Here is a 22,550-nt window from a genome sequence, read left to right on the forward strand (position 1 = left end):
AAATCCAAATTGTGTGTGAAGTGACAGGATGAATGACAGGAGGAGTAGGAGGAAAAGTGGACAAAATAGAATTAGACTAAATAGGAATGTGGGGAAGGAGAGGGGGGGAAATAAGTACTAGTTAGAAGCGAATCTCAAGAAGGTAATGGCAGAGACGGAAGTCGGCTAAAATCTGAGAGTAGCAAAGGACGGGGAGGCGGGTTAGGGCAGGACAGGGAGGAGGCAGGTCAGGGAGGAGGCAGGTTAGGGCAGGACTCCTCCCCGTCCTGCCTCACTTAGAGGAGGCAGATCAGGGCAGGGAGAGAAGATATCAATCAGCCTGTCCTCCCACACTGGACCAAGCATGGAAGGGCTGGACTGGGAAGGGCTGGACTGGGAAGGGCTGGACTGGGAAGGGCTGGACTGGCAAGGGCTGGACTGGCAAGGGCTGGACTGGCAAGGGCTGGACTGGCAAGGGCTGGACTGGCAAGGGCTGGACTGGCAAGGGCTGGACTGGCAAGGGCTGGACTGGCAAGGGCTGGACTGGCAAGGGCTGGACTGGCAAGGGCTGGACTGGCAAGGGCTGGACTGGCAAGGGCTGGACTGGCAAGGGCTGGACTGGCAAGGGCTGGACTGGCAAGGGCTGGACTGGCAAGGGCTGGACTGGCAAGGGCTGGACTGGCAAGGGCTGGACTGGCAAGGGCTGGACTGGCAAGGGCTGGACTGGCAAGGGCTGGACTGGCAAGGGCTGGACTGGCAAGGGCTGGACTGGGAAGGGCTGGACTGGCAAGGGCTGGACTGGCAAGGGCTGGACTGGCAAGGGCTGGACTGGCTGTGGCTGGACTGGCAAGGGCTGGACTGGCTGTGGCTGGACTGGCAAGGGCTGGACTGGCAAGGGCTGGACTGGCTGTGGCTGGACTGGCTGTGGCTGGACTGGCAAGGGCTGGACTGGCTGTGGCTGGACTGGCAAGGGCTGGACTGGCTGTGGCTGGACTGGCAAGGGCTGGACTGGCTGTGGCTGGACTGGTTTCCTTTCCAATTACACGTTTATTCTCTCTAGATTCATCATTCACACCATTTCACATAATCATTATATTTAAATGTCTTCTTAACTTCCGTCTCGCGTAGAGTTGAGCAGCTGTACACGAGACACGAAGGAGGAGGAAGACATCAGGGAAGGAGCAGGACATCAGGGAAGGAGGAGGAAGACATCAGGGAAGGAGCAGGACATCAGGGAAGGAGGACCTTACCACACTGGAGAAAAGGAGAGAAAAGGGGGACATGATAACAACATACAAGATTCTGAGGAAAATGCCTGTTGGCGCAACTTATCACGAGTCGATGAAGGCAAGTATCAGAGTAAAGCGCTAAGCCATCACCACTACATAGCACTTTGAAGGGGGTCGGGATAAGGATCTGGGATGGGACGGGTGGAAAGGAATGGTGCCTAATCACCTAGACGGTCGGAAATTGAACGCCGACCTGCACGAAGCGACACCGTCGCTCTATCGTCCAGCCCAAGTTATTGGGCTTCCTGGTCCTAGGAATACAACCCTCAGAACCTTCTCCAGGTCAACTCCAGATAAGAAAACTGAAGAAAAACAATTTTTTCCTCCACTGTCACATGTAGATTAAAAATAGATATTTATTCCCGAAGAAACTGCAGCGCAAAAGTTAAAACTGTGCCGTCTGAGCTCAAATACACAACACAGATTAAAAATGGATAAAACTGCACAGAGAAAAGTTTACTACAGTAAGATCAGAGGAATAGATCAGTCTCGCTGTATCGTGGAACAGGAGATACTTCACACACAACTACAGCAGTGGGGACTCCTGGAGAACAGCACAGGTAACTACGCTACAGCTAAAGATAAGTCTTGTAAAGATCATTAGTGAATAATGAGTATTAAATAAACTGCAGCAAACTACAGATCAAATATCATACATTAATATCATACCAAAATATCATACAAAAATCTTCTCAAGAAGATAACCATTACCCTTTCGCTATCATACTCCAGACATTAACAAGACGTTAGAAGCCTAAACCAAAGGACAAATTACAACAAACACCTCAAGAACTACAGAACATAACTCATAATGAACATAACTCATAATGAACATAACTCATAATGAACATAACTCATAATGAACATAACTCATAATGAACATAACTCATAATGAACATAACTCATAATGAACATAACTCATGATGAACACACCTGAAATCATGGCATAGTGGTTTGCACCCTCGCTTCGCAACCCACGATCCCGGGTTCTGACCCCGCGAGGGTCAGAGACAGTTGAGCACCTTTCTTTTAGCTTATTAATGCCTCTTATTTACCTAGCCGTAAATAAGTTACCTCGGAGTTAGACAACTGTTATGGGTTGCACCCTGATAAAGGTAGTACAGTAGTTGGCCCTGGGGTACCTTGATAGGCCTAACCAGCTTCATGTCCCTATCTATAGGGAAAACTACTGAAAAACAAGAGCTTGTTAAAATCAAACTAAGTCACCCACCTCTAATCACATCACAACCATTATTTTCTCAAGTGAACCAATTACAGAAAACAAATTAATAACAAAAGTATAAGGGGCGGGGAAGAAGGATGGGGAAAGTGGATAAAGGTAAGGGAAAAATAAACAATATGGTGGGACATGATCAAGGGTGAAAGTGGAGGCTGGACGCGGAACCTAATCAGCGCTGGAGGGGGACCTGAAAACTGTGAAGTCAACGAGAGAACAGTGAATAGTAATTGAAAACAGAGCAGCATCACAACAGCGGAGGCGCAGGGGTGAGGGAGGGGTGAGGGAGAAGCAAATGAAATGGGCACAGAGGGAGGGAGGGAGGGAAAATTACAGAAGGGAGAGGGAGAAGATGGATGAAGCTGAGAGGGGGAAAGGAATGAGAAAGAGAGAGACAAGAGGAGGTGAATTAACGAGGAGTAGTTTAGGAAACGAGAGAAAGTGAGTGAGGAGATTGTGATAGAGGAACTAGGACAAAGACAAAACGCAAAGGCAGGAAAATAAGACAAAAGAGAACCAAGAAAGTTGGATGAAGGGATGGGAGGGAGGGAAGGAGATATCTAAGGAAACTGGCAGGGTTGGCCGCGGGCGGAGGCAGCAGCAGTCTGATCCAGCTTGGAGATGGTCTGTCGGAAGATTAACAGCAATCTAGATTACGGGGGGGGGGGCCTTGCAGAAGACAAGGCGCAGCCCCGGGCCTGTGTGTACACCAAGATCAAGGACCTGCTGGCACGCCTTCTCCTCCACATTGCTCCACTCTCCCTTACAGGTCCTCATACTCCAAGTTGGCACCTACCACAACACCCTAACCACGGCTCCCTGGATGGTGCTTGCTCTCCAAATTGTGACCACACACACACATACACACACACACACAAAGATGAACTAGATAGACTGCATGAGTGGTCCAACAAATGGCTACTAAAGTTCAACCCGAGTCAATGTAAGGTAATGAAACTAGGCGGTGGAAACAGGAGGCCAGACACAGGATACAGAATGGGAGATTAAGTCCTTCATGAAACGGACAGAGAGAAGGATCTAGGAATTGATATCACACCAACCCTGTCTCCTGAAGCCCACATCAAAAGAATAACATCTGCGGCGTATGCGAGGCTGGCTAACATCAGAACACCCTTCAGGAACCTGTGTAAGGAATCATTCAGAATCTTGTACACCACATATGTAAGACCAATCCTGAAGTATGCGGCCCCAGCATACCTTGTCTAATACAAGGCGAAGCTTGAAAAAAGTTCGAGATATGCCACTAGGCTAGTCCCAGAACCAAGAGGCATGAGTTACGAAGAAAGGCTGCGAGAAATGCACCTCACGACACTCGAAGACAGAAGAGTAAGGGGAGACATGATCACGACCTCCAAAATTCTCAGATGAATAGACAGGGTAGATAAAGATAAACTGTTTAACACGGGTGGTACGCGAACAAGGGGACACAGGTGGAAACTGAGTACCCAAATGAGCCACAGGGACATTAGAAAGAACTTTTTCAGTGTCAGAGTAGTTAACAGGTGGAATGTATTGGGCAGTGATGTGGTGGAGGCTGACTCCATACACAGTTTCAAATGTAGATATGATAGAGCCCAGTTGGCTCAGGAATCTGTACACCAGTTGATTGACAGTTGAGAGGCGGGACCAAAGAGCCAGAGCTCAACCCCTGCAAGCACAACTAGGCGAGTACTCTTGGACTCGCTAGGTGACCCAAGCGATAACCAACCACGAGACATTCGTCATATTATATGGACTCACTAATACTTTGAGAACCAGCATTTGTTGACCAGACCACACACTAGAAGGTGAAGGGACGACGACGTTTCGGTCCGTCCTGGACTATTCTCAAGTCGATTTCGACTTGAGAATGGTCCAGGACGGACCGAAACGTCGTCGTCCCTTCACCTTCTAGTGTGGTCTGGTCAACTTACTTTAGCCACGTTATTGTGACTCATCGCCTGCCACCTTAACAGATAATGCCTATAAGTGGTACCTGGAAATAGTCAATAAAGGACCTGTGATTGAGATCTGCCAAAGTTACACGTACAACATAGACGTATCCTTTGGTAGGTGGCCCATGATCAAACAGCCTGTTCTCTAGATTTGCTACAACGTAAAAATCCTACGTCCTGACCTAGCCACAAACGGACGAACCCAAGCAACCCACCTCACCTAACCAAATGATGCATAGAAAAAGAGGGATTTTTTTTTTTTTTTTACGAGCCGGTGCTTTTCCTAGCACGTTGCACTTGGTACGTTGGTTAATGGTTACCATAACGACAGGAGTTGAGAGGACGGGCTGATCACAGGACGTGTTCTGGTTTACCTGTACAGTGCAAGAGTGGGTAATATCTCACGCTGGGAGACGGGACGGGACGGGGGACGGGACGGGAGACGGGACGGGGGGGGGGGACGGGACGGGGGGGGGGGGACGGGACGGGAGGGGAGACGGGACGGGAGGGGAGACGGGACGGGAGGGGAGACGGGACGGGAGGGGAGACGGGACGGGAGGGGAGACGGGACGGGGGACGGGACGGGGGACGGGACGGGGGACGGGACGGGGGACGGGACGGGGGACGGGACGGGAGGTGAGACGGGAGACGGGACGGGAGGCGACACAGGAACCTCTGGAGAGATACAGGCCACGGCCGGCTACGGGGAGTTGCACCAAGACGTCTGGTGACAAGGGGAACAGATTACAGAGAAACCTGTGCAGCAGACCTCGTCCTGGTGATGGCGCTGTCCCCGCCAGCCTCCCGCTCAAGTTATCTTGAGGTTATCTTGAGATGATTTCGGGGCTTTAGTATCCCCGCGGCCCGGTCCTAGACCAAGCCTCCACCCCCAGGAAGCAGCCCGTGACAGCTGACTAACTCCCAGGTACCTATTTACTGCTAGGTAACAGGGGCATTCAGGGTGAAAGAAACTTTGCCCATTTGTTTCTGCTTCGTGCGGGAATCGAACCCGCGCCACAGAATTACGAGTCCTGCGCGCTATCCACCAGGCTACGAGGCCCCCTTGAGGTTATCTTGAGATGATTTCGGGGCTTTTAGTGTCCCCGGGACCCGGTCTTCGACCAGGCCTCCTTTTTGTTACACAGCCCCCAGGAAGCAGCCTTCCTGGGGCTGTTCCATTTAAGTTAAGCAGCTGACTAACTCCCAAGTACCTATTTACTGCTACGTAACACGGGTGAAAAACATTTTGCCCATTTGTCTCCGCCTCCACCGGGGATCGAACCCGGAACCTCAGGACTACGAATCCGAAGCGCTGTCCACCCAGCTGTCAGGCGCCCCAGTATCAACATCCCCCTCATAATTTACACCCAACTAGAAATTCCATTAATTAACACGGATTAATTTAGAACTTGGGCGTGGACTTGGAGCTTTGCAAGGGAAGAGAGAAGGGAAGGGCTGCGGAGCACGAGTCACGTGAAGGCCGCAGGATGCCCGGCCTGAATTCCTGTCCGTGGGTCCTCAGATAGGTTAGGATAATGGCACTTTAGGTACGACAGTTTCTTGACGCTGGGGAACCATAGGAGGATTGACTGGGGTAGCAGCTTCCCATCTCCCATCACTCGTCCCGTCAGCATGGAGCGATGCCGCAAACCCGTGTCTGGGTGATGGAGGTTACCTTGAGGTGCTTCCGGGGCTTAGCGTCCCCGCGGCCCGGTCGTCGACCAGGCCTCCTGGTTGCCGGACTGATCAACCAGGCTGTTGGACGCGGCTGCTCGCAGCCTGACGTATGAGTCACAGCCTGGTTGATCAGGTATCCTTTGGAGGTGCTTATCCAGTTCTCCGGAGTGGCATTATTACGAACAAATTCACAAGGGCCGTGACGAGGATTCGAACCTCGTCACGGCCCTTGTGGATTAGTTCATTTGATGCATCACGCAATTGTGATTTCTGTGTGTAAGGCATTATTACCCTATGGTTGGTTTGAGCTGCACAATACTTGACATTTAATAGCAAAATCATCAGATCATCATCAGGAATGTTTAATGAAAACACGATGGTTGAGAATGAGAGTTTATTAAGACCAGTAAACACGTTATTCATTATTTATTTATCAACCGGGCTGTGGTGGGCCTGCGGGCCGCTCCCAGCAACAGCCTGGTGGACCAAACTCTCACAAGTCAAGCCTGGCCTCGGGCCGGGCTTGGGGAGTAGAAGAACTCCCAGAACCCCATCAACCAGGTATCAACCAGCCTGGTGGACCAAACTCTCACAAGTCAAGCCTGGCCTCGGGCCGGGCTTGGGGAGTAGAAGAACTCCCAGAACCCCATCAACCAGGTATCAAGCAGGTTGCGGTAGTACTTATAGGAAGGACGAGGCCCATAGTACATATACCGATGTACAACGCAGTTACAAATCGTTACTATTGAATTTGGATCAACCGGGAAAAGATTTTCTACTTATGTTGGAAAGACAAACTAACCTAACCTTCCTAGGCCTAATATAGTATATGTGTGTGTTATACTAGGCCTAGGAATATTTAAGTATTTTTTTTAGCTTCATTTTGTTTCGTAGTTTTATAAAGTGAATAGTATAAAATATTACCACATAATTGCTTAGTAGGTCAATCGTAAGAGGACTGACGGTCCTTAGTAGTTGGACCGTAACAGCTGCTGCTGTTATCGCCTAACTACTCCCATATATACTTAAGTTCCACCTATTATCGCCACGAGCTGACAGTAATTGCTTCAATGAGCAACTTGCAAAACACACCTTACTAGTTCCTTGTTGACCAAGTACTTGTATGTTCCTTGTATTAATACAAGTTCCTTGTATTAAAACAAAAATACTCGCAAATACAAAACATTGCTAAAGCTCAGGGTTTGTTGACAGGCAAGGCGGTGCTCGGGGAGGGGGGGGGCGCTGGCCCCCCTCTGGAGCGCTCGGGTTGAGCCCGGCGCCTTATCACCTGCACACGGATGGTTTCACTTTGTGAAGATGGTTTCCCTCCCACTCAATACCCGCCGCTTGCTTCAAAACATCTGCAGATAGTGTGGCTAATTGGTCTTCACAGTTCTCAACAATATCCACCATAATTACACACACACATATATATATATATGTCGTACCTAGTAGCCAGAACGCACTTCTCAGCCTACTATGCAAGGCCCGATTTGCCTAAAAAGCCAAGTTTTCATGAATTAATTGTTTTTCGACTACCTAACCTACCTAACCTAACAACTTTTTCTGCTACCTAACCTAACCTAACAACTTTTTCTGCTACCTAACCTAATCTATAAAGATAGGTTAGGTAAGGTTGGTTAGGTTCGGTCATATATCTATGTTAATTTTAACTCCAATAAAAAAAATTTGACCTCATACTTAATGAAATGGGTAGCTTTATCATTTCATAAGAAAAAAAATTAGTGAAAATATATTAATTCAGGAAAACTTGGCTTATTGGGCAAATCGGGCCTTGCATAGTAGGCCGATTACGACGTTCTGGCTACTAGGTACGACATATATATATATATATATATATATATATATATATATATATATATATATATATATATATATATATATATATATATATATATATATATATATATATATATATATACAGCCAACAGTGTCAAGTCCAGGTCGGCAGCAGAACCGGGTATCGCCAAGCACCCCTAATAATTATATAAACAAATACAAATTAACGATACAAGAGAAAACGGGACCACCACCTGAGCAGGTAAGCGGACACTAAACACAAACACCCCACTGACCAAAACCAAACTACAAGAAAAGCTTACAAAGACAGCTGACGTGGCTTGCATACTACCTTACCTTCCAATGATGATGATGATGATGATGATGATTTCGGGGGCTTAGCGTCCTCCCGCGAGCCCGGTCCTCGACCAGGCCTCCTCGTTGCTGGCCTGGTCCTCGACCAGACTGCTGGACCCGGCTGCTCGCAGCCTGACCCGAGTTTCAGGTCGTGTTTCAGGTCGTTCGTGTTACTAGATTCCCAACAAATAACCTTCACTATAAAACGATATGTTGCACATGTCACTCCCCCATAAATCTACCGAGAGTCGAGTGTTTACGACCCAATTCCGATGGGCTGTAAATCTGGCAAGGACAGGAGCGGTAGACTGATAACACCACCACCGTCACGACGGTGAAGGTAGATAATGCGTAACAGTGACTAATGGACACAGTTCTCACTGTTAGGAGACGTCTACTTATCCAGCTATGTAACCAGAAATCCATCAAACCATTCACCCTTCAAATCCGCCCCCCTTTCTCTCTATCCCTATCTGTACATTCAACTATCCATCCTTCCTTCCCTCAATCCAAACATTTATCCATCCAACCCGCCATCCCTCCCTCTCTCTCTCGCGGGGGCGCGCCTCCCCACTCTCGCCCCCCCCTCCACTCACCCCTCTATTCTAGAAACTTTTCCCTGATCAAAAATCTCTATAAACCCACCAACGGCCTGCCTAAAACTTCTCAACAAAATATTTGTTCGGAGATTTCCGATAAGTTTTGCCTCCTAAAAGATATTTTGTGCTGTAAAATTGGGTCAATGTTCTATATGAAGACGATCAGACCTCTTCACGAAACTTGAGAGATAGAGACGAGTGGAGAGAGAGACACAGACCAGGAGAAGAAAGAGACCAACGTCTTGGAGATATAGTTAAGTTCAGGAAACTAATATTTCTATCGTCGCCCTCAGGACGAGAAGCGGAACGAAAATGTCGCTACTATACACACTATGGCTCGTAAATGTATATATGTATGTATCAGAAAACTCTTGATACCTGAAGGATTCGAACCCAGTCAGCCAAATTCGAACCGGTTCGAATCCTTCAGGGGGGACCAACAATTTTCTGATGCATGTTGGCTTGGGGATCATTCAAAGCTTGACGCACAATGTATGTATATCACCAATGTAGTACTCACCAGTATCAGCGAGGGCGGGGGCCAAGAGCAGCAGCACAACCCCGGTGACCAGCACTATAGTCCTCCACGAACACATCCCCCACACTGCTCTACCACCACGTACACTGTATCCCCCCTGTAAACAATAACCACCATTAGTACCAGCTGATTGATTGATAAAGATTAAGCCACCTAAGAGGTGGCACGGGCATGAATAGCCCGTAATAGTACCGGCTGTATACCTTAATATATATAATGTCCTGCTCACTGCCCTTCACCACACAATATGGCTTCTCTTGACCAGACCACACACTAGAAGGTGAAGGGACGACGACGTTTCGGTCCGTCCTGGACCATTCTCAAATCGACTTGAGAATGGTCCAGGACGGACCGAAACGTCGTCGTCCCTTCAACTTCTAGTGTGTAGTCTGGTCAACATACTTTAGCCACGTTATTGTGACTCATCGCCTGCACATGGCTTCTCTTCTGAAATTAAGAATATTCTTTAATTGCGTGGTTATAAATAGGAGCTGCCTCGTATGGGCCAATAGGCCTTCTGCAGTAACCTTAATTCTTATGTTCTTAATCATCTGAAATACAAAATATTTTATTATTATCAAACTCTAGGACTTTCACTCTAAAAGAAAGTCTTACACCATTTTCCTGGAATTCAAAATTATACGCTTAAAAATTAAGAACCATCCACGAAGCAGCATCAGGTCAAGTCCAGGGTAACATCTTCTTGAGGTTATCTTGAGGTTATCTTGAGATGATTTCGGGGCTTTTTAGTGTCCCCGCGGCCCGGTCCTCGACCAGGCCTCCACCCCCAGGAAGCAGCCCGTGACAGTTGACTAACACCCAGGTATACTTATTTTACTGCTAGGTAACAGGGACATAGGGTGAAAGAAACTCTGCTTATTGTTTCTCGCCGGTGCCTGGGATCGAACCCAGGACCACAGGATCACAAGTCCAGCATGCTGTCCACTCGGCCGACCGGCTCCCAGTATTTACCTTGAGTAAATACGGCACTAATGACAAAGTCTACAAAAAATTTAAAAACAGGGAAGCGTCATGGAATTCTATCTACCGAAATACGGCAACTCCCAAGTATCAACTTACTGCTAGGTGAAGAGAGGCATGAGATGAAAGGAAATGATGTCAATTAATTTCTGCTTAATTGTTCACTGCTTTATCAAGTTTAAGCACCACGAGAGTTCGGCTAGTTATGACCCTTATGCAGCTCGTCCTCATAAACAAAGGTTAAAGTCTATTCCATCCACCCGCCAAACCCCCCCTTTATGAATGAAAACGGTTTACACACGACTCACAACTGATGACGTCCGAACACTTCCGGAACAAGTGCTTCGCTGACGACTTTTGTTCGAACCACATTTTACTTCACCCACGTACTACAAATACAAATAAAAGCCAACAGAACCTAAACACCTAACTAGTGCCTAAATATGTACAATATGGTAATAAAAAATAATGTTCATTTATATTTGAGAAAATTCATGTTTTGAACGAACAGCATGTTAAAGTTTAGGAATGCGTCCTTGGGGTCGACCGCTGGATGGAATGGACTTGGTCTGAGGACGGGTTGTCTTACGTATAGGAGGGCGAGACCTTTAATGTCGTTTCTCTCGATATTGATAATACTCGCTCAGCGTACCTATTGCACCTCTGCTTTTCAACTGCAATATTTTGCACATCCTGCCATGCCTCCTAGTTTCATATGGATTTATTTACGTGTGCAGATTTGGAACCAGTCCCTCTAATATTTTCATAATGTAAATTATTATATAGATCTTTCGCCTGTGCTCTACGGCATGCAGAAATTACAATGGTAAGGGTCCCAATCAATTATTTTATTGAGCGAGTTCGGACAGTACAATATCTTTTCACGTTATCTAGGATAACAATTTCTCCAGCTTTGAATAGGGGTGTGAGTGTGTAACCATATTCCACCTAGAGAGCACCAATACAGTTTTTTAAAACCTAGCACTAGTCTGACATCTCTTGTGTGAAAGGTTTATGTTAGCCAACCTATCATATATCTTGCCGTTGTGAGAGCTACTCTACTGGCTCTCTACTGTATCAGGTATTCCTACCGGTGGAAATAAGCGTCCATGCCGCGCCTGGGGGATCGAACCAACACTGCCAAGGGTAGCGACCCCTCGAACACTACCAACATCATAACCTAGCAACGGGAGTACCGTGTCAACTCCCCCACAAGCAGTATAGCTCGGCCTGGCCAGGCTTATCACACAGCACGTCAAACAAAGGCTTAAGGCCCGCGAAGGTTCGCAATCCTGTAAATTAAAATTAATACCGGGGACTCGGCCCCTCCACTACTCGGCAGGCAGGCAGGCAGGCAGGCGGGGGGCCAGAGGCTGGTGCTATTCACACACCTATACAAAAGGCCCAGGAGCTACCATTCACGAGACTTTTCTGCTTTTAATTATCGTACATTTTGCCACCTTTTAGTAACAAAAGCATTTTAATGACGTAAATCACGCCACACATTTAATCAACACATTTTTGCTACAAAATTAAATTTTATATATATATATATATATATATATATATATATATATATATATATATATATATATATATATATATATATACATATATATATATATATATATACATATATACATATATATACATATATACATATATATATATATATACATATATATATATATATATATATTATATATACACAAATAAAATTAGTCATTAATTATAGTCATTCGCAGTCATTAATATACATAAAAATAAAACGCCAGATATTATTCTAATCTTCAGAAACCGATCAATCCTAAATGTAAACATTTCGTGGCACTTAATGCCATACACTGCTGTATGCAACACTACCGGGGCACTTGTTGCCATACACTGCTGTATGCAACACTACCGGGGCACTTGTTGCCATACACTGCTGTATGCAACACTACCGGGGCACTTAATGCCATACACTGCTGTATGCAACACTACCGTGGCACTTAATGCCATACACTGCTGTATGCAACACTACCGTGGCACTTGTTGCCATACACTGCTGTATGCAACACTACCGGGGCACTTGTTGCCATACACTGCTTTATGCAACACTACCGGGGCACTTAATGCCATACACTGCTGTATGCAACACTACCGGGGCACTTGTTGCCATACACTGCTGTATGCAACACTACCGGGGCACTTAATGCCATACACTGCTGTATGCAACACTACCGTGGCACTTGTTGCCATACACTGCTGTATGCAACACTACCGGGGCACTTGTTGCCATACACTGCTGTATGCAACACTACCGGGGCACTTAATGCCATACACTGCTGTATGCAACACTACCGTGGCACTTGTTGCCATACACTGCTGTATGCAACACTACCGGGGCACTTGTTGCCATACACTGCTGTATGCAACACTACCGGGGCACTTAATGCCATACACTGCTGTATGCAACACTACCGGGGCACTTGTTGCCATACACTGCTGTATGCAACACTACCGGGGCACTTGTTGCCATACACTGCTGTATGCAACACTACCGGGGCACTTGTTGCCATACACTGCTGTATGCAACACTACCGGGGCACTTGTTGCCATACACTGCTGTATGCAACACTACCGGGGCACCTGTTGCCATACACTGCTGTATGCAACACTACCGGGGCACTTGTTGCCATACACTGCTGTATGCAACACTACCGGGGCACTTGTTGCCATACACTGCTGTATGCAACACTACCGGGGCACTTGTTGCCATACACTGCTGTATGCAACACTACCGGGGCACTTGTTGCCATACACTGCTGTATGCAACACTACCGGGGCACTTGTTGCCATACACTGCTGTATGCAACACTACCGGGGCACTTGTTGCCATACACTGCTGTATGCAACACTACCGGGGCACTTGTTGCCATACACTGCTGTATGCAACACTACCGGGGCACCTGTTGCCATACACTGCTGTATGCAACACTACCGGGGCACTTGTTGCCATACACTGCTGTATGCAACACTACCGGGGCACCTGTTGCCATACACTGCTGTATGCAACACTACCGGGGCACTTGTTGCCATACACTGCTGTATGCAACACTACCGGGGCACCTGTTGCCATACACTGCTGTATGCAACACTACCGGGGCACCTGTTGCCATACACTGCTGTATGCAACACTACCGGGGCACTTGTTGCCATACACTGCTGTATGCAACACTACCGGGGCACCTGTTGCCATACACTGCTGTATGCAACACTACCGGGGCACCTGTTGCCATACACTGCTGTATGCAACACTACCGGGGCACTTGTTGCCATACACTGCTGTATGCAACACTACCGGGGCACCTGTTGCCATACACTGCTGTATGCAACACTACCGGGGCACCTGTTGCCATACACTGCTGTATGCAACACTACCGGGGCACTTGTTGCCATACACTGCTGTATGCAACACTACCGGGGCACCTGTTGCCATACACTGCTGTATGCAACACTACCGGGGCATTGTTGCCATACACTGCTGTATGCAACACTACCGGGGCACCTGTTGCCATACACTGCTGTATGCAACACTACCGTGGCACTTAATGCCATACACTGCTGTATGCAACACTACCGTGGCACTTAATGCCATACACTGCTGTATGCAACACTACCGGGACACCTGTTGCCATACACTGCTGTATGCAACACTACCGGGGCACCTGTTGCCATACACTGCTGTATGCAACACCACCGGGGCACCTGTTGCCATACACTGCTGTATGCAACACTACCGGGGCACCTGTTGCCATACACTGCTGTGTGCAACACTACCGTGGCACTTGTTGCCATACACTGCTGTATGCAACACTACCGGGGCACCTGTTGCCATACACTGCTGTATGTAACACTGTTACGAACCCGGATCCAGCGTCCGAGCACGGAGCAGTGACGACCCGCGCCATCTGTGGGTCAGCTCCCGAAACCCCCTCCAAACGGACGACGACACCTGGTGAGGACGACGTGTACTGGCTACGAGGGCCAGTTTCCAGTCCCGTTCAGCGCTCAACACAGCCGCTGCTGACCTCTGGTGAGGTGAAGCTCAGACAACTGCGCCATCTATGGAGTGGATAGGTGGGCGTTTGTGCCTGAGCCCGTAAGTGAGGTGTTTTAGTGTGTCCCAGTTATTGATGACGTGTCTGCTTACAGAGTCGACCTGGGACTGCTGTGATGGAAGTTGAGTCAGTCTACCCAAGGCAGCCGTCTCCATATCTTGTGCTCTACTGCAGCAGCTGTGAAGTCGTCCCCCAGAAGAACACTGTGGTGTTACCCTGCCAGTGAAGTGGCAGTTGAAAGGATCGTCGTTCCCGGGACCGACTGCTGGAGACGATTATCCACTGGGGTATTGAGGACAGGAGAGTGATTTGTGGTATCACACGAGGCTCCTGTCTAGGGCGTTACCCTAATATCGCCTGTGGGGTGGCCTGACCAGCGTTGCTGATCCGGAACCTGCCAGCAGACCTGCTGGACTTGTGGTTGACGGCCTCCACGGCGGTGCCCCCAGTGGACCTGTGTTTTGGCTGACCTGTGGCCAGGGTAGGCTCAGCTTCTCAAAGGATTTGTTGTGAGGCCACGAAAGCACCGAAGACTTAGCACCGAGAGCTTGGATCCAGAGTCTTCAGGAGAAGACGTTTGTGTACAGTGTTAATACCCCTCCCCCCGTGTAATCTTTTTATATATTATTTATTGGTGGTGGTCAATATATTATATTAAGTTCTTGACTTTATTTCCCTTCCCCTTTAAGTTACTTGCGTCACGGATCTCATCCCTTGAAAGCCACTACTGGCTTGGGGCCGGATACAACTTCCTCTAACAACATCAGAGTAAGAACCCCGTTGCGTCCCGAGAGGGCCGTAACATAATTGGTATCCCCAGCGGGATCCGACCCCTTGTTAAGTATGTTTGACAGGGGTGGTGAAGTGGCGTAATCCCTGTATATAATTCCCCGTGTGACGATTGTGACGTTATACGTCCTGTGCGGTGCTCAAGAGTGACTAAGTGCGATATTGTGCAGTGCGGTGCTCGCTGTGATTAAGCGATTAAGTGCAATATTGTGTAGTGCGGCACTTGGAGTGATTCAGTGTAATATTGTAGAGCGAAGTGTTCGCTTGGATTCAGTGCAATATTGCGTATTTCGGTGCCCGAAGTAATTACGTGCAATATTGGCAAGTGAGGCGCCAGGTGCGATAAAGTGCAATATTGACGTAGAACAGTGCTCGGTGCGTGAAGTGCTAACGTGAAAGCGGTGTGTGTTAAGTGCTAGTTAAGTAATCCATCTGTGACAATGGCAGAAAAAGCTACCATCGATGATCTGGACGATGTTCAGGCTTTTCTGAACAGAGAGGATTGTCTTGCCAGATTAAAGTATCTGAGCAAACCAGAACTAGTGCTAGTTAGTGCCTACCTAGAGATAAAGATCCGTGCCAGTGATTCCCGTGTAGAGATCTTATCCAAGGTTCACCGGCATTTGAAGGCTGAAGAAAAACAAGAAAGTGAGGCACTAGGTACCAAGGAAAGTGAAGAAGTTGCTTCCACTGAAAGGGAAGAGAAAGGCAGTGACATTGACAGTGATGCAGGTGAGCTGAATATTAGCTTGCTTACAGTAAAAATGCGTGCCTTGGAAATTAATCGAGAAATAGAATGGAAGAAGTTAGAAATAGAACGAGAATTAAAAGATAAAGAAATGGAGATGAAAGAAAAGGAATTGGCGATGAGGCGTTTAGAATTAGAACTAGAAGAAAGAAGAGAAGAACGAGAAAGAGAAGAGAAACGAGAAAGAGAAGAGCGAGAGAGAGAAGAAAACGAAAGGCAGAGACAACATGAACTAGAAGTATTACGATTAGGCGGTGGTCGGAGGCCAACGACGGAAGCCAGCAGTTTCGATCCGGTAAGGAACATCAAAATGGTCCCCAAATTCAACGAGAGAGAAGTTTCGAAGTTCTTCGCAGCCTTCGAGAAAGTCGCTGCCTCTTTGGAGTGGCCAAGGGAGAATTGGGCCATCATGATACAGTCAGTCTTGACTGGGAAGGCCCAAGTCGCTTACTCCACGTTATCCCTTGACGACTCCGGCGATTACGACAGGGTGAAGAAAGTGGTGCTCATGGCGTACCAATTGGTACCGGAGGCGTACAGGCAGAAGTTTAGGAACCTGAAGAAGACCTCAGAGCACACTTTCACCGAATTCGCCACAATCAAGGAGCGACTTTTTCAGGAGTGGTGTGCCTCTCGGAAGGTGGAGACCAAAGAAGACCTCGAGCAGCTTATACTGCTAGAGGACTTCAAGGATTGTTTGTCTGGAGACCTGAAGACGTACTTAGAGGAACAGCAGGTAGAGACCTTGAATGCAGCAGCCACAATGGCTGAGGAATACATCCTGACTCATAGGCCGTCTGCTAAGTACGTCCCAAGGCATTACCAACGCCGGTTTGACAGACCTCATGACGAAGAGGAAAGACCCGTCCCACGAAGCGCTAAGAAGACGCCCCCAAGTAGCCCTCGAAGGACGAGTCCGAGCAGTCCAAAACACCGGAGTCCAAGGAGGAATGTGGTGTGCTGGACTTGTGGGCAGAAAGGGCATGTAGCTGCTATGTGCCGAGGCAGAAGAGGTGGCGGTGCACGTAGGGAGGTGATGATGATAAGCTGTATTACACCACCAGCAGGAAGCCAGTCGACGACAACGCAGGAAGGACCAAGTTTGTTCGCCCCTCACACTTCAAGCGGGTACGTAACGAGTGATCATACTGGTAGATCAGTTGTAGTGCTCAGAGATAGTGGAGCAGCCCAGTCCCTGATCGTGAGAGACTCGTTACCCGAGGGAGTGAGTGTGGATGGGAGACAAGAGGTTGTCCTGGTTGGGTTTCCAAGGACGCAGTACATCGCCCCCTTAGTGCCAGTACATCTCGACTCGCCTTATTTCAGCGGCACATGTGCGTTGGCAGTAGTCGATACCCTCCCCGTGGCTGGGATTGACGTGGTACTAGCCAACGACTTGGTGACAGGTTGGAGCAACAATCTTCCCAAGGTCGTGGACGAGTCGGCCGGAACAGCAAGGTCAGAAGTAACGGCAGGCAGTGGTAATGTCCAGGTAAAAACAGACCCGGATTTAAACGTGTTTAATTTGTCCTCTCACCCGCAGATCGACAGTATTCTAACAGTGTCTCCTGATTCTTCTCCCGACGAGGAACATGCGGTTACGATAGCAGAGGTAACTGGGCAAGAAGAGAGGCCTAGTGTGCAGGCACCCACGGATACCAACGAGTCTGGAGCGAAGGCGGATGTGTACTTGCGGTATGGCAAGGTACAGCGTTCATTGAACTGGCCAGAGATTCCCCAGACGCCAGAGGTATGTGAGGTGTGTTCGAAAGGTCTAGTGCCCTCTTTGGTCCAAACCAGGCTAATGGATGTAGCCGGCTATGGACATTTCAAGCTCAGGAAACTCGTCCCTAAGTTAACCAAATGTTTCTTAGCGGTATTTTTTATTCTTGTTCTCAGTAAGGACCAGTGGACGACCCGAAAGATGATGGCTCCCGTGAACACCATGAAGAGGTCCCAGGGATTGGAGACGTGCACTATGAGTGTTGCAGTCGAAGAAGGGACCTGGAAGGTGATGGTTGATACAGGAGGTACGAGATATGATAATGTGAGTGACTGTTTCCGACAGGTTGACACCCCCCGCGTGACTGCTGAGCCTCAATGCAGCGTTATGTGGAACGTTGGTCGACCTGACGGTGACCGAGCGAATGCCATCTGCGACGTACGAACAGCCCCGTCGGGACTAGGTGTGGACCTAGTAGAGTATGCTGTAAGTACTGTTTTACCCGCTGTCGCTGTCACCCTGAATTATCCGACCCCTGTATTCCAGGTGCCCAACTCCCTGAAGGACCGCCGGATCGGTACCAGAAATGCCGTCTGTGTCCAGCCATCATCGATGCCACGACATAGGGAAGTGTCGAGTCGCCCCAGATCGTGTCCATACCGATCCTTACTTGAGAGAAGTGAGATGATGCCCCTGCTTGACATCGCAGTGGAGATGTGGAAAATTACGTCAGGCAGGTCATCGCCTGCCATTTTCAAGTTCCCTTTGTGCCAGGGTTTCTCCTTAGTACAGTTCTGTGGACGAGACAGCCTCGCCGTGCCAGTTTACAGTAATTGTGAGTCCACTTGGAGATGTGTCGCCGTACTAATTTGGTTTGTCTCTCTTTTTATAGAACCCCAAACCAAATTCTTTTTGGTGGGGAGGTGTTACGAACCCGGATCCAGCGTCCAAGCACGGAGCAGTGACGACCGCGCCATCTGTGGGTCAGCTCCCGAAACCCCCTCCAAACGGACGACGACACCTGGTGAGGACGACGTGTACTGGCTACGAGGGCCAGTTTCCAGTCCCGTTCAGCGCTCAACACAGCCGCTGCTGACCTCTGGTGAGGTGAAGCTCAGACAACTGCGCCATCTATGGAGTGGATAGGTGGGCGTTTGTGCCTGAGCCCGTAAGTGAGGTGTTTTAGTGTGTCCCAGTTATTGATGACGTGTCTGCTTACAGAGTCGACCTGGGACTGCTGTGATGGAAGTTGAGTCAGTCTACCCAAGGCAGCCGTCTCCATATCTTGTGCTCTACTGCAGCAGCTGTGAAGTCATCCCCCGGAAGAACACTGTGGTGTTACCCTGCCAGTGAAGTGGCAGTTGAAAGGATCGTCGTCCCCGGGACCGACTGCTGGAGACGATTATCCACTGGGGTATTGAGGACAGGAGAGTGATTTGTGGTATCACACGAGGCTCCTGTCTAGGGCGTTACCCTAATATCGCCTGTGGGGTGGCCTGACCAGCGTTGCTGATCCGGAACCTGCCAGCAGACCTGCTGGACTTGTGGTTGACGGCCTCCACGGCGGTGCCCCCAGTGGACCTGTGTTTTGGCTGACCTGTGGCCAGGGTAGGCTCAGCTTCTCAAAGGATTTGTTGTGAGGCCACGAAAGCACCGAGAGCTTGGATCCAGAGTCTTCAGGAGAAGACGTTTGTGTACAGTGTTAATACCCCTCCCCCCGTGTAATCTTTTTATATATTATTTATTGGTGGTGGTCAATATATTATATTAAGTTCTTGACTTTATTTCCCTTCCCCTTTAAGTTACTTGCGTCACGGATCTCATCCCTTGAAAGCCACTACTGGCTTGGGGCCGGATACAACTTCCTCTAACAACATCAGAGTAAGAACCCCGTTGCGTCCCGAGAGGGCCGTAACAAACACTACCGGGGCACCTGTTGCCATACACTGCTGTATGCAACACTACCGGGGCACCTGTTGCCATACACTGCTGTATGCAACACTACCGTGGCACTTGTTGCCATACACTGCTGTATGCAACACTACCGTGGCACTTGTTGCCATACACTGCTGTATGCAACACTACCGTGGCACTTGTTGCCATACACTGCTGTATGCAACACTACCGGGGCACCTGTTGCCATACACTGCTGTATGCAACACTACCGTGGCACTTGTTGCCATACACTGCTGTATGCAACACTACCGTGGCACTTGTTGCCATACGCTGCTGTATGGCAACACTACCGGGGCACGTGTTGCCATACGCTGCTGTATGGCAACACTACCGGGGCACCTGTTGCCATACACTGCTGTATGCAACACTACTGGGACACCTGTTGCCATACACTGCTGTATGCAACACTACCGGGGCACCTGTTGCCATACACTGCTGTATGCAACACTACTGGGACACCTGTTGCCATACACAGCTGTATGCAACACTGCCGTGGCAACAACGTCAACTGGCAGTCACGGCGGGACCATTTGAACCACTTTCAACCATGGAACAGTCACGGGCTATTCATGCCCGGGCAAACAAGCCTATTGGCTGGCTTAATCATCACCAACCAATCACGAACCAGTACGTAACATGTCTGCCTCTTGAATGAATAACCAACGGGAACAGTCCTTCAGCCCACGATATATCAACCTGATATGACAATATATGATAACGGTATATGATAATGATAACGGTATATGATAACGATATATCAACCTGATATGACAATATATGATAACGGTATATGATAACGATATATCAACCTGATATGATAACGGAGGCATCTTAAGTCCCTGACAGGTCTACACTCTCAATAGAAACATTTATATATTACAAAAAAACTACTTTATCATACTACATTTGAAATTATGGATATAAATAGGTGGGGCAAATGGAGGTGTTTGGAAATAGGGTTATGGTAGGGAGGGGGTGGGGTTGGGGGGGGAAGATACCTATGAGTATATTTTGATGGTTGAAGGTGATGTATGGTGGGGAATAGGAGGGGGGGGGAAGGGGGTTGTAGGGAAGAATATGGTTAGTGGGCTGCAAATGGGTCTCTCCTCAACACTCATAAATTAATTTAAGTCTCACCCCTATCTCTCATCTTTTTCCCTAACCCCCCCCCCCCTCTCTCCACCTTCTCTTTAACATTACCCTGTCCTCTCAAGCTTTCTCTCCCTCTTTCCTTCCCTCTCTCTTTCTCAAACCTTCTTCTCTCCTCCTCTCCCTCCCTCTCAAAAATTATATAACTTTTTTGTATTAACAAAAACACCAAATAGACTTACCAATATCATATTGCAGTATCGCCAAATGGGCTCACCAATTACCAATATTATATTACAGTATCACCAAATGGGCTCACCAATTACCAATATTATATTACAGTATCACCAAATGGGCTCACCAATTACCAATATTATATTACAGTATCACCAAATGGGCTCACCAATTACGGAATTATATTTTCACGCGGAAAAAATGCATTATTTATCAAGTTGAACTCGTAAACGTTCAATTCATTTGTACAATTTACTGCTGTGCATACAGATGTATAACGATATAAATGTGTACTTCAGTAAACGTTTTGTATGACCTACTGTTATTAAGGGTTATAACACACTGAAGAATGAATAACAGAGGAGAGTGGGGGAGAGGGTGGAGGAATGGGATGAGAGGAGAGAGAGAGAGATGAGAAGGAAAAAGAGGAGCAAGAGGAAACAGAAAGAAAAGAAAGGAGATAAAAATGGGAGACATTGTTGGTGTCTGACTAGATATGTGTCCAGCTCCCTAAATTTTTAGTAATACAGTACAAGCGCCAAAAAAGTCATAAAATATTAGTAAACAAGTTACAATTCCAAAAATTAAGTTGAAATGCCATAACGAAGCAAGAGTAACTTACATATCAATTCAAGCTGTATTCTACATAGCCTAAAAAAAAAACAGAATAGCCTCAACGCTTAATCCAGACCCCTCTAACTGGCACTAAGTTGCACCATCTCTCTATCATCAATCCTTATCCTGACCCTTTCCAAGTGCTATATAGTCGTAATGGCTTGGTGCTTTCCCCCTGATAACACCCTCCCACCCATTCTATCATCAATCTACCATCTTCTAATATCCTACACTACAAGTCTCCACTGCATCTCTCAACTCGGTTGACTAAAAGCAATTTTAACACTGCTATAGTTCTTCCAATACTCTACACAATGCCTTTCTACTGCCCCTTCAGAGGCTTCGTCTGATATGCTATACTATATACACAACTGTAGTATAATATTTAGATCGAGATAGGATGACGTAATTCATTTTGTCTGGGACAGGATGCCGTGTGTGTGTTTAGAATATGTATTTTACTACTTAAATTTACTATTTTTATCTGCAGAATCGAGCTATTAGTTCTTGGACCCCGCCTTTCTAATGAATTTTTCCTCTATTATGTCTACTGAATATATTTCTCTTACGTGCGCGCGCACATCCCCAGGAAGCCGCCCGTAGCAGCTGTTTAACTCCCAGGTACCTATTTACAGCTAGGTGAACAGCAGCACTAGGGTGAAAGCAGTTGTGTTCGTTTGTTTCTGCCTATGCCGGGGATCGAATCCGGGGCCTTAGGACTACGACCCCAGAGCGTTCTCTACTCAGCTGCGAGGGGCCCACTCTTTCAGTGTACTCACCTATTTGTGCTTGCGGGGGTTGAGTTTTGTCTCTTTGGTCCCGTCTCTCAACTGTCAATCAACTGGTGTACAGGTTCCTGAGCCTACTGGGTTCCATCATAT

General features: G+C 47.9%; 1 protein-coding gene across 2 annotated transcripts in view; it reads right to left on the bottom strand.

Annotated features, from left to right (window-relative positions):
* LOC123769518 (tyrosine-protein kinase transmembrane receptor Ror2) overlaps nt 1-22,550 on the bottom strand; it is a 632,994-nt gene that overhangs the window by 600,700 nt on the left and 9,744 nt on the right. For both annotated transcript variants that reach the window (XM_069308727.1, XM_069308726.1), the window contains exon 2: nt 9,414-9,528. In XM_069308727.1, the coding sequence (XP_069164828.1) occupies nt 9,414-9,528 (115 nt within the window). The remainder of the gene's footprint in view (nt 1-9,413; nt 9,529-22,550) is intronic.

This window comes from Procambarus clarkii, chromosome 63 (assembly GCF_040958095.1).
Source record: "Procambarus clarkii isolate CNS0578487 chromosome 63, FALCON_Pclarkii_2.0, whole genome shotgun sequence".
NCBI classification, from domain to species: domain Eukaryota; kingdom Metazoa; phylum Arthropoda; class Malacostraca; order Decapoda; family Cambaridae; genus Procambarus; species Procambarus clarkii.